This window comes from Lithobates pipiens, unplaced genomic scaffold (genome assembly GCF_037356315.1).
Source record: "Lithobates pipiens isolate NorthernLeopardFrog02 unplaced genomic scaffold, aLitPip1_a1.2 Scaffold_23, whole genome shotgun sequence".
In the NCBI taxonomy this organism is placed as follows: Eukaryota; Metazoa; Chordata; class Amphibia; order Anura; family Ranidae; genus Lithobates; species Lithobates pipiens.
The window spans coordinates 189,152,733-189,165,775 of NW_027507785.1; the positions used below are offsets into that span (position 1 = coordinate 189,152,733).

General features: G+C 48.0%; 1 protein-coding gene across 2 annotated transcripts in view; it reads left to right on the forward strand.

Annotated features, from left to right (window-relative positions):
• LOC143928074 (complement factor H-like) overlaps window positions 1–13,043 on the forward strand; it is a 1,075,600-nt gene that overhangs the window by 988,488 nt on the left and 74,069 nt on the right. For both annotated transcript variants that reach the window (XM_077452686.1, XM_077452684.1), the window contains exons 20-21: window positions 10,044–10,214; window positions 10,302–10,493. In XM_077452686.1, the coding sequence (XP_077308812.1) occupies window positions 10,044–10,214; window positions 10,302–10,493 (363 nt within the window). The remainder of the gene's footprint in view (window positions 1–10,043; window positions 10,215–10,301; window positions 10,494–13,043) is intronic.

The window sequence follows — 13,043 nt, forward strand, 5'->3', positions numbered from 1 at the left end:
TCTCCTGAACTCTTTGAGCACAGTGTTGGGTACATGCTCCAGGAGGATGCCCAGTGTTTTGTAGGCTCTGATAATGATACTCAGCTAGAGGAAGGCAGTAGCGTGAATGCAGAGAGAGGGTATGCTCAAGAAGGACAGCAATCTCCACAAGCTGCAGCATAATGCCAGGTATGCTCCAGCGATGAAGAGGGAGGGGATGATAAGGGCACTGACTCCACATGGGTGCCTGGTAGGAGAGAGGAGGAGGAGGAGGAGGCACATGTCCAACAAGGCAGGATGCCCTCCGGGGGCCAGCTTAGGGGCAGCACACGACTGACTCACACCGCAGAGCTCCGCCTGTGCAGAGCCCTGCCTCTGCACGTTATTCTAAAAGTTCTTTGGTGTGGGCCTTTTTTGAGACGAGTGCATCAGATCGCACCGCTGCTATTTGCAACATATGTCTCAAGCGTATCTCGCATGGCCAAAACATCAGCTGCTTGGGCCCCACATGCTTGACCAGACATATGTTGGCCTGCCATGTAGCTCGTTGGCAAGCGTACCTCAAAGACCCACACCAAAGAACAAAGCGGACCTCTCCTTGCTCCTCATCAGCTGGGATCTCCAACCCCACTAAACCTTCAGTCCTCTCTGAAACCTGCTCTGAGAGGAATGAAGGTGTAGAATTAGGTGTGTCACAGCCAAGTGCTTTCAGGCACTCTGCTAGCAGTACACCCATGTCCGATTATAGCAGGCAAATGTCCCTGCCCCAGCTGCTGGACCATTGAAAGAAGTTCACTCCCAGCCATCCACATGCCCAGCGGTTGAATGCTAGCTTGGCTGAATTGCTAGCACTTCAACTGCTGCCTTTTCAGTTGGTAGACTCGGCCCCCTTCCGTGAGTTTGTGCAATGTGTGGTTCCTCAGTGGCAGGTCCCCAAACGCCACTTTTTCTCACGGAAGGCGATTCCGGCTCTCTACTGGCATGTGGAAGGCAATGTCCTTGCCTCACTGGACAGGGCAGTCAGCGGTAAGGTGCATATTACCGCTGACTCATGGTCCAGCAGGCATGGACAGGGACGTTACCTGTCTTTCACGGCCCATTGGGTCACTCTTCTGGCAGCTGGGAAGGATGCAGGACAAGGTGCAGTAGTGTTGGAGGTTGTTCCGCCACCACGCCTCCAAAATGCTACTATTGGTTGTGACACACCTCTCTCCTCCACCCCCTCCTCTTCTTCTTCCTCCATGGCCTCTTCCAGTGCTCTGTCCTCAGAACAAGCGGTGCTCCGTAGGCGTTCCAGGGGCTACGCAAGTACGCAGGCAAAACGATGCCATGCCATGCTTGCGCTGGTTTGTTTGGGGGACAGGAGCCACACTGGGGCAGATGTTTTGTCAGCTCTGCAGGGGCAGGCCGAGAGGTGGTTGACACCACGCCAGCTTAAGCCAGGAATGGTGGTTTGCGACAATGGCACCAACCTCCTCTTCGTCCTCCGACAAGGACAACTGACCCATGTGCCCTGTGTAGCTCACGTCCTTAACCTGGTGGTACAGCGGTTCTTGGGCAGGTACCCAGGCTTACAGGATGTCCTGAAGCAGGCCAGGAAAGTCTGTGTGCATTTCCGCCGATCATTTAATGCCTGTGCTCAGCTGGCTGAGCTCCAAAAGGAGTTGAACCTGCCCAAGAACCGCCTTATATGTGACATGCCCACCAGGTGGAACTCAACGTTGGCCATGCTGCAGCGGCTGCACACGCAGCAGAGGGCCATCAATGAGTACCTGTGCGACTACGGCACCAGGACAGGGTCAGGGGAGCTCGTTTTTTTCTCACCACGCCAGTGGGGCATGATCAGGGATGCATGCACTGTCCTGTCACCGTTTGAGGAGGCCACAAGGAGGGTGAGCAGTGACAGTGCATGAATCAGTGACACCGTACCTCTTGTCCACCTCTTGGAGCATACGCTGCATGGGATAATGGACAGGGCACTTGAGGCAGAACAGAGGCAGGAAGAGGAGGACTTCCTTGCCTCTCAAGGCCCCCTTTATCCAGACAGTGTCCCTGCTGTTCCACCTATCACACAGGAAGAGGAGGAGGAGGATGATTGTGTCAGCATGGAGGTGGAGGCTGGCACTCAGCATCAGCAGCAGCAGCAGTCTTGTAGGGATGATTTACAGTCCCAAGAAACCCGTGGACTTGTACATGGCTGGGAGGAGGTAGCTGCAAATCATGTTGTCCTTAGTGACCCAGAGGACTCCGGACCGAATGCCTCAGCTAACCTACGCTGCATGGCCTCCCTGATCCTGCAAAGCCTGCGGAAGGATCCTCGTATTCTTCGGATCAAGGCGAGGGACCATTACTGGCTGGCCACTCTCCTTGATCCACGGTACAGGGGTAAGGTTGCTGACCTTATCTTGCCGTCGCAGAGGGAGCAGAGGATGAGACATCTGCGGGAGGCCTTGCAGAAAGGTCTGTGCAATGCGTTCCCAGAGACTGGGAGGTTACAAACTCCTGGTCCTGGACAAAGTGTTGCTGAGGCATCGGTCAGAAGGAGCGGTGGAGAAGGTGGCCGTCTGACCGATGCTTTCAGACAATTTTTTAGTCCGCAGCCCCAAGGTATGATCGGTTCCAGCAACCATGATTTACATGGTGCAGGAATACCTAGGGGCAAGGTCAGACTTAGACACCTTTCCCACCGAAAATCCTCTGGCTTACTGGGTCTTGAGGATGGATCACTGGCCAGAGCTTGCACAGTATGCAATTGAGCTACAGGCCTGTCCTGCATCCAGCGTTCTTTCGGAACGCACCTTCAGTGCTGCTGGTGGCTTTGTTACCCATCACAGGGTGCGCCTGTCCACCGACTCAGTTGATCGACTGACCTTCATCAAGATGAATCAGTCTTGGATCACGCACAGCTACCAAGCACCTGAAGCTGATGTAACCGAATAATTTTTTTTGAAATATCACATCCCTTCAAGACTGCCTCTGCTGATGCTATGTGACTGTCCTGTTATCTTGATTGTCTATCCTCTTCCTCCTCCGCTGATATGTTGGAAGAACATTTTTGGTTCTGGGTGATGCCATCAGCCCAATTTTTCTGCCCCTGTTTAACAGGGGCGTTTAATTACAATTTTTGATGCAATGCTTTGCAGCAGGGCTAATTCCTGCACTAAAACTAGAGTATATGGGAGAGGTTGCAGTGTCGTGGCACCAGTGCCTAAGGCCCAATTTTTCAGCCCCTGTTTAACAGGGACATGTAATTACAATTCTTGATATAATATTTCACAGGAGGGCCCGTTCCTCTGCCCACCCAGAGTAACTGTGAGGACTTATAGTGTTGTGGCACCAGCACCACAACCACCAAAGGTCAATTTTTCTACCACTGTTCAACAATGGCATGTAATTACAATTCTTGATATAATCGTTCACAGCAGGGCGCTCCAGCCCCCACCAAGAGTCACTTTGAGGGCTTACAATGTTGTGGCAAAACCAACCCCTTGTTCTGCCATTTCTGCAGAGCATATAGGGCAGGCCCCTACTTTCAAACATCCAACTTACAAACATCTCCTACTTGCAAATGGAAGGAGACAACAGCAAGTGAGATGAAAAAAAGACGGACGGCAAAACAAATTATACAGGGGTGATAACCCTTCCCTATGTTTTCCAAAAAGCTTAAAAATCGTTTTTTTGACTGGAGCTACACTTTAAAAATGTACCAGTTGAAAATTGCAAACAGATTCAACTTAACACAACAAACCTACACAGTCCTTGTCTTGTTTGCACCGCCTGTATACTGCTGTTCTGAGTATATAGGGCCTGGGGGCCACACGTATTTCCTTTTTTTAATATGGGTACGGGGTTCCCCTTAATATGCGTACAAGACCCAAAGGGGCTGGTAATGGGCAGGGGAGGGCTACCCATGCCATTTTTCTCAATGATTTTCAACCATATTGCAGGAACCAGATATAACAATGACGTTATTTCCGTTAAATGTCATTTTGTGCAGGGACTGTTCTAAACACGGGAAACACGTGGCACTTCACAGGCATACTACAGACACCCCCCAGGCATGATATTTAAAGGAATATTTCACTTTTTTTTTTTCACTTTAATCGTCAATAAAATCAGTGCTCCCGCCAAAACGGCCATTTTTAAAACTTTTTTTTGCATTGACCCATGTCCCCTGGGGCAGGAACCAGGTACCCAAACCCTTTTTAGGACAGTATCTTGCATATTAGCCGTTAAAATTACAACTTTTATTTTCGACCGTTCGAGTCCCATAGACTTAAATGGTGGTTCTAACGTTCGTACGAATTTGGGGTCCGTTCGAAAGTTCTGGTGCGAACCAAACAGGGGGGTGTTCGGCTCATCCCTAATGGAGACAATCGGGAGGCAGAATTCAAGGCACTGTTGTGAGCAAAATCTGCCCAAGGTAATAGGTCAGACCAGTTGTTATGATGGCCAGAAATATAGCAACGTAGGAATTGCTCCAAGGACTGATTGGCTCGTTCTGTGGCCCCATTAGACTGCAGGTGATACGCAGAAGAGAACGCAAGCTGGATTCATAACTGTGCACAAAAGGCTTGCCAGAACCGGGAGACAAACTGACTGCCCCTATCCGAGACAATCACCTTGGGTAGCCCATGTAAGCGAAAGATCTCCCGAGCAAAAATGGAAGCCAGTTCCTTAGAGGTGGGCAACTTCTTATGTGGAATAAAATGACACATCGTTGAGAACCGGTCAGCCACCATAAGGATAACAGTGTTGCCTTGGGAGTTGGGAAATGAAATCCATAGACAGGTGAGTCCAGGGCCTCTCTCCATTGGGTATGGGTTGTAGGAGGCCCACTGGAAGGTGTCGTGAAGTCTTACTCTGAGCACACACGGGAGAGGCAGCTACGAAGGCAGTAACATCAGCCCATAGACTAGGCCAACAGAATTGTTGGGAGATGGCCCAAATGAGTTGATTCTTCCAAGGATGGCCAGCTTCCTTGGGAGAATGGTAAGTCTGGAGCACTGCAGGACGGAGAGTCTCTGGGACAAAGCAGCAGTCACAAGGTTTATCAGGAGGAGCATGGACCTGAGCAGCAAGAATTTTGTCACCCAAAGGAGAAGTAAGACTGGTGCAAACCGTAGCCAAGATACGATCAGGAGGAATCATAGGAACCGGAACCGGAACCGACTCCCACTTGGAAGTGGAGGAAAATTGTTGTGACAAGGCATCAGCCCTTACATTCTTAGTACCGGGTAAGAATGAGACAATGTAATTAAAGCTTGACAAGAAAAGAGCCCATTGCGCCCTTCTGGGAGAGAGTTGCTTAGCCTCAGACAAGAATGTAAGATTCTTATGGTCAGTAAGAATAAGAACGGCCACAGTGGTACCTTCAAGGAGATGCCTCCATTCTTTCAGGGCGAAAATGATCGCCAACAGCTCTCTGTCACCAATCTCATAATTGTATTCAGCAGGTGACAATTTCTTGGAAAAGTAGCCACACGGATGGATGCATAGCGCTCTCAGAGTTAGGACGTTGAGACAGAAGGGTGCCAACGCAAGCATCAACTTCTAGGATAAAAGGCAATGTAGCCAACACAGGAGCAGAAACAAAGGCAGCCTTGAGAGTCTCAAAGGCCTTAATGGACTCCGGAGACCAACTCTGTGGGTTACCGTCCTTTCTGGTCATATCAGTCAGAGGCTTGACCAGAGATGAGAAGTTACGAATAAACTTCCGATATTAGTTGGCAAAGCCCAGGAAATGCTACAGAGGACATAAACCCACGGGTCGAGGCCACTGTAAGACTGCCGACAGATTCTCTGGGTTCATCGAAAAACCAGCAGTGGAAATGACATAACCCAGGAATGTAACTTGTTCACGATGGAACTCGCACTTCTCCAGTTTACAATAAAGATTTTTCTCTCTTCGTTTCTGAAGTACACAACAGATATCTGTGTGATGACTCTCCAGGGACTTGGAAAATATGAGGATATCATCGAGATAAACCACCACACACAATTGCAACAAATCTCGGACGACATCATTAATAAATTCCTGGAAAACTGCCGGGGCGTTACAAAGGCCAAAAGGCATTACCAGGTATTCATAATGGCCTGTTCTGGTATTAATCGCAGTTTTCCACTTGTCGCCCTCCTTAATGCACATGAGATTGTATGCTCCTCTCAGGTCAAGCTTTGTGAAAACCGTTGCTCCCTTGAGGCGGTCAAATAACTCCGTAATCAATGGAATCATGTAGGCATTCTTAATCGTGACACGATTGAGACCCCTATAATCTATACAAGGTCTCAGTTCACCTCTCTTCTTTTTCACAAAGAAGAAACCAGCACCAGCAGGAGACGAGGACTTGCGGATGAAACCTCAAGAGTGCGTCAGCAACATACTCCTCCATGGCCTTATCCTCCAAGACCGACAAAGGGTAAACCCGGCCACGAGGAGGTATGACACCAGGTTGAAGGTCAATTGCGCAATCATAAGGCCGGTGTGGAGGCAAACTACCAGCTTGACCTTTATCAAAGACATCGCCAAAGTCACGGTACTCCTCCAAGGAGGGGAGTGAAGCGGTGCACAGGACCTTGGATACTTTCAGGAAGCATGACTCACTGCATTGTGGTGACCAGGAGAGAACCTCAGCATGGAGCCAATCAAAAGAGGGGTTGTGCCTCTGTAACCAAGGATAACCAATAACCAGCGGAAATCTGGGTGAGGAAATAACTTGAAATTGGATTATCTCATGGTGAAGAGCCCCTACAGCCATGGACAACAGAACTGTCTCATGAGTCACATGGGTAGGCTGTAAAGGTCTCCCATCAAGAGCCTCAATGGCAAGTGGAGTGTCACGCAGCTGAAGCGGAATCGAGTGCTGCGAAACAAATGCAGCATCAATGAACAGGCCTACAGCCCCAAAGTCAATTAGAGTCTGTATCTCGATGGACGACTCAGCCCAAGAAAGGGTGACAAAAACCAGGGGCTTAACCTTCTGGATAACTGGGGACGAAACAACGTCACCTAAGGTCTGTCCATGACAGGACCTCAAGGTTCGGGCGTTCCCTGGACGGGTAGGACAAGACTTCAAAAAGTGACCTGCCTGGTCACAATAAAGGCACAATCTCTCCCTCCTCCTAAAGGCTCTCTCATCCGCAGAGAGACACGTGAAGCCCAGGTGCATGGGTTCCGCTTTACTGACCAACTCGGTACCAGGAGGCATGGGAGGTGAGGGAGGCATGGGTGGGACTACAAAGCTCGGAGACAAACGTACAGGAGGCTTCCGCAAGCGCTCCTTAAGAGAAAATCTTTCTCTGAGCTTGGAGTCAATGAGGATGGCAAACGAGATCAAGCTCTCCAGCTCAGTGGGTATATCTTGGGCTGCTGTCTCATCCTTGACGGAATCCGAGAGACCATGAAAAAAAGCAGCCACGAGGGCATCATTGTTCCAAGCAACCTCTGCTGCCAGAGTACGGATTTCAATGGCGTAGTCGGCAGCAGTTCTTGTACTCTGTTTGATGGACATGAGGCACTTGACAGCAGAAGCGGAGCATGCGGGAACGTCAAAAACCTTTTTAAAGGAGGCCACAAACTGAGGGTAACTCAAGAATACAGGTTTTTGCGTCTCCCATAGAGGGTTAGCCCAGGCCAAGGCTCTCTCAGAAAGCAAAGTTATCACGACACCTACTTTGCTTCTGTCCGTGGGAAACGCCTGGGGCAGCATTTCGAAGTATATCTCAACCTGATTGAGAAACCCTCTACATTGAACTGGATCGCCCCCAAATCGCCGGGGAAGCGGAGCAGAACCCTCCAGGTGGGTGCCTGCACAGAGACTGGCGCAGCAGCAGGGATGGCCTGTGACTCAGGTTGTACCGGAGCAGCCACCATGGGGGATTCCAGGTGAGCCATGCGATTCAGGAGCATTTGTAACGCCAAGGCAAACTGATCCATGCAGTGATCTTGCTCATCCAATCTGGAAAAAATATTACCAACAAATGGATTGACTGTATCTTCTGAATTCATGGCCTTTGCGTACTGTCAGAAACCATGAAACAGACTGAGACAGAAGTACAATCAAATCACACTTGTTTGTTAATAAAAATAAAAAGGTAAATAGAAGATCGCATAGTCAAGCATAGCCAGAGTCCTGTAGCCAGATCGGGTAGTCAGCCAGTCTAAAGTTCATTAACCAGATCGGGTAATCAGCCAGGCCAGAAGTCAGGGATCCAAGGAGAGCAACCGCAAGCAGGATAAGAAGCCAGGTGGGATGTCAGCAAGCCAGTCTTGAAACAAACAGCAGGAGATGGTTCCCTGTGATGTGACCAACGCGAAGGCAAATGAAAAAGTGAGCAGGAAGGCTTTAAATAGGCAGGTCAGACGAGCATCATCTGGAACAGCTGGTAACTGTGGAAAGAGAAGAGAGCTGGCAATTAGCCGACAGCTGAGCAGCCAGCCCAGAGGAGGAAGGGCTAAGCCAGCCCTGACAATTACATAGCACTGAAGTACATCAGGTGCCTCCCAAGGATTCCAGCCAGCCAGCCTCTTTGTGACGTGTAGAATTGTGTTTTCCCCATGTGCACAACCTGAAATCTTGCAGGATACAGCATACTATAGGGAAGATTATGATCTTTTAATCTTTGCTTCACACTCTGAAAAGCAGCAAGTTGTTTCTGGGTAGCAACCGAAAAGTCTGGAAAAATAGTAATAGAATTATTGTTGTAAAGTAAGCCAAGCATACCTTTGCACATTGTAGGATGAGTTCTTTATCCCTGAAGTAGAGGAATCGAGCCAATAAAGGCCGGGGATACTGGCCAGGCAGTGGGGCCCTCAATGGGACTCTGTGGGCTCATTCCATAGCAAATAGTTGAGAAAAAACGATCTTCTCCAAATGTTTGCTTCAACCACAGGAGTAGGAATTCTTTAAGGTGTTTGTCCTCAGCCCTCTGGGAAGCCAAAAAAGTGTAGATTGTTCCGGCGGAGCCAGTCTTCAATATATCCCAGTATGGCTTCCTGGTACTGGTGGTCCACCACACCTCATGGACAGCCACCATCAGGGGGTTCAGGTCTTCCAGGCAGTCTGCATATTTATGGAACTCAGGCCAATCTCTGGAGATGTGTGTCCAGTAAGTGGCTGGAGAACCTATAAATATTCTGAGGCCTGGCAGCAGTGTGCAGAGTTCCAGGGTCCAGCCTTCTGGAGGAGAAAACTTTGCTGAGGGCTGGCCCCTGGGGCAGAGAGACAGAGGCGAAGCCTGGGGAGTCTCTTTTTGAAGACATTAAGGTCCCAAATAGGCTTAGCTGGGGGGCAGCTACCTAAGATAGAACAGAGAGAGAGCCTGGGACAGAGCCTTGATAGCGCCAGGAGAACAGGTGTGAGGAGGCTCCATTACTCTGGGACAGCTTAACCCTGCTACACAGAGGAGAGGTAACTATGCTTTTCCTTAAAAGCCAGTGCAGTGCACAATACAGTCAGCAGTTGTGTTTTACCACTTAAACGTGGCCAGTATAACCAGGAGCTGTGCAAATCAGCAATGAGACAGTACAGTACAGCCTAAGGTTGTGCAATACAGCCTGCATTTTTGTACAGAGCAGCCAAAAGCCTAGCAAGTCCTCAAGTTCTACAGTCTGGGGTATGCTATGCTCCCCATCCCTATCCAACTTCCTGTTCAATAAAAACCCTAAAAAGAAACCTCTAGACTGATTCTTGAGCCAGCAGAAGAGTCCAGAAAATGCAGTTCTGGAGTTCTGCATTAAACCACCTTAAAAACTCCAATCATTTCACTCTTCCTATGCATTTCGTCTAATTGCACAATATGCCAGAAAGTAGGCCAATTTAACTCATGCACATTGACACTGAAGCTGGTTATAAGGTTAGACAATCTGCTGAACTTGAGGTGTACTTTTGCTATGAATATGCCTTTGCAATCACCAAGAGCAAAACTTAAATTAGTAATATTCCCAAAGTTTCCTAACGATTCCTGGGATTGTTCTGGCTACTGTTTTTGCTTGTTTATTTGAACCATTACAAGTTCATAGGGATTTTTGGTTATAATCTATGTAATGTTCAATCATTTTCTAGGGTCGTGTTCTCCTCCTGTCATTTCAAATGCAATACATTCTTCTGAAAAACAAGATGGTTATGAATCTGGGTCTTCAGTGAATATTAAATGTAAAGACACGTTTGTGCTCAGTGGACGCATAAATGTAAAATGTGAAAACGGTAAATGGGATGAACTTCCACAATGCCTCCGTAAGTGCCATAAATTACTTCTGTAGTCAACACCATGCTGCTAACACCACAACTTTATTATAATAAGATTTGATTGATGTTTTGCAGAGCCTTGCACAATTGATCGCAGCAGCTTGGAGATAAATCACATTGAACTTTTGCCAACAGAGAATGCTCCTGAGATACTTGAACATGGTACAGAACTAAATGTAAAATGCAAAGCAAATTTTAAACGCCCAGGATCTCTAACAGCTTTATGTTCTGATGGAGTAATGAAATATTCAAGGTGTTTCTCTGGTGGTGAGTACCACTAATCTTTTTAGAATTATATTGCTACTTGTACAGTTTTGTGAGTTCCTGTAAATATCTTCAGTATGTAGCACTGTCCCCGTAGGGACTACTGTGTGTTAACTTCCCTGGGCCTTCCCCTCTATCTTGCAGCCAGTTATTTGGGATCTTCACACAATCACTCATAATCTCATCTGCTCGTTATTCAATAATCAATCCAGGGGTTTGTTTTTTTTGTATTTATTTTTGGAACTTGGATGGCAGAAGGGAATAGTGGGATACTCCAACTGGAATTACACATGAGTACAACTCTCACTTGACCTCACCAGGCTGAATGTGGTAGTAGACTCTCTGCTATACCATACTGCACTTGTATGGGAGAAAAAAGTAATTTTCTTGCTCAGGCAGCAGACTTGATGAAACTGTTTTATCTTCAGGACACTCACTAGCATCCACTTTGACTAAAACCTGTTCACTGACTCTACTAGCTGAAGGGATGGCCCTCACAGGAAAGACCCCATGACACAGATCTGTATTCACAGTAGGCAGAAACAAATCCTTCCTCGTCTCCCTTCCAGTCAGCTCTGCAGGACATCTGGGTTGCAGCTTTACTAGGATTCCGGCTTTCAGGTCGACCACCTGAGGCCGCATGGCAGCCTTAGCAGAGGACGGGCAGACACTCCATCCCTCCGGGACCCCGCTCTCCAACATATATACTGTCACCCAGCATGCTTTGAGGCACTTTCCTCTGCCAATGGCCAGGCTGTAACTATGCCTATGCTCTCACTTGTCAGGTTTCCTCCCACTGTCCAATATTCCCGATCCTTTTGGACCAGTGTGAAACATTCAGACAACATGAGCAGCATCTGAGTACCATGAGCAGACCCTATTATTGGATCCCTGCTCCCTGGTAGGCAGAGAGCATCTAAATTTACCTGCCAGCCTTCCTGGTAATTAGAAAAACCAAAAAAACTATACTCTCTTCTAGCACCTACAAGTATATAAGTGACCAGAAGTTGCAAAAGATATTTATTTGAAACAGTTTTTTATTCGTATTACACCTATAAATGGATGTAACCATTACATAGACATTGTTGCTAAAGCTGCCAAATTACTTGGTCACACATATAGTCTTCAGAAAGTCCCATTGCTTTGTTCTGGTTGGTGCTGAATGCTATGCAATGGCATTGTTGTGGTTTGTACACTACATAGACTTTCAAGGATAAGATATCATTCTCAGTGAAGTGAAGGGCTATCACAAATCCCACATCTCTGTAGTTACTTGTTTTGATAGTCTTTGAAAAAGCTGGAGATTGTGGGACTTTAACCTCCCTGGCGGTATGATTATTTCAGATTTTAGACGCTGAAAGCGGTACCATTATTTTGCATGGAAATTTGGCATTTTATATTGTAGGCCTGTAATTCTTATGCTCCGTACACACGGTCGGACAATCCGGCGGACTTAGAAAGAAGTTTTGACTCAAAATTGTCCACTGGACTGACAATCCGGCTGTCTGTGTGCTAGTTCGCTGGACTTTTGAAATGAACGGACTTGCCCACACACGGAGAAAAGTCTGTTAATTTTGAATGCGGCTCCAGGTAGACGGGACTAGCGAAGGAAGTCAATGTCGCCGCTTCCTTCGGCGAGATTGACTCATCGCTGGCCCCATCACCTGGTATGGACTTAAAGGGGAAACCCTACGCCGAAAAAAACGGCGTGGGGGTCCCCCCCAAGTCCATATCAGACCCTTATCCGAGCACGTAGCCTGGCCGGTCAGGAAAGGGGGTGGGGACGAGCAAGCGCGGGGGGCTTATTGGAATCCGGGAGCCCCCTTTAATAAGGAGGCCCCCAGATACCAGCCACCCACCCTATGTGAATGAGTATGGGGTACAATGTACCCCTACTCATTCACTTGGTGAAAAAAGTGTACATAAAAAAACACAACACAAAGTGAGACAGCTCTGATGGTCTTCTGTCTTGGGGGGGGTCTTCACACCAAACTCCTACTCTATCTTCTGCTCTTTTGCTAGCTCTTTTATTAGCGAAGGAGCCCGGCTTTCTTCTTCGTAGCCGCCAGCGTTCGGGGGTCTTCTTCCGACTTCGGGGTCTTGTCCCCCTCTTCGTTTCTTCTTCTTCCCGGACCTCCGCTTTCTTCTTCCAACTCTTTTACTAGCGTTGGCCCGGCCTTCTGTCGCTGTTGCCGCCGCCTTCTTGTATTCTTCTCTTCTTTTCTTCTTTCTTGCGATGTTGACACGATGCTGTCTCTGGCCGCAATGGCAGGGACGCGTTGTGCGGCGACTTATATAGGGACAAGGGGCGGGGTCACCAGGCGATGTCACATGGTGACCCCGCCCCCTTATGAAGAAGAAGACTAAGTCCGCTGGATAGTCCGATCGTGTGTACGCGGCATTAGAAATAATTCACTTAAATCTGTCCAAACAAGAGTCTAATAGACATCCCGGTTATGATAAAATTTTAAATAAGAAATCATAAAATATCTATATATATATATATATATATATAGCCATGATAGTCTTGGCTAACAGTTACACATTGCAGTA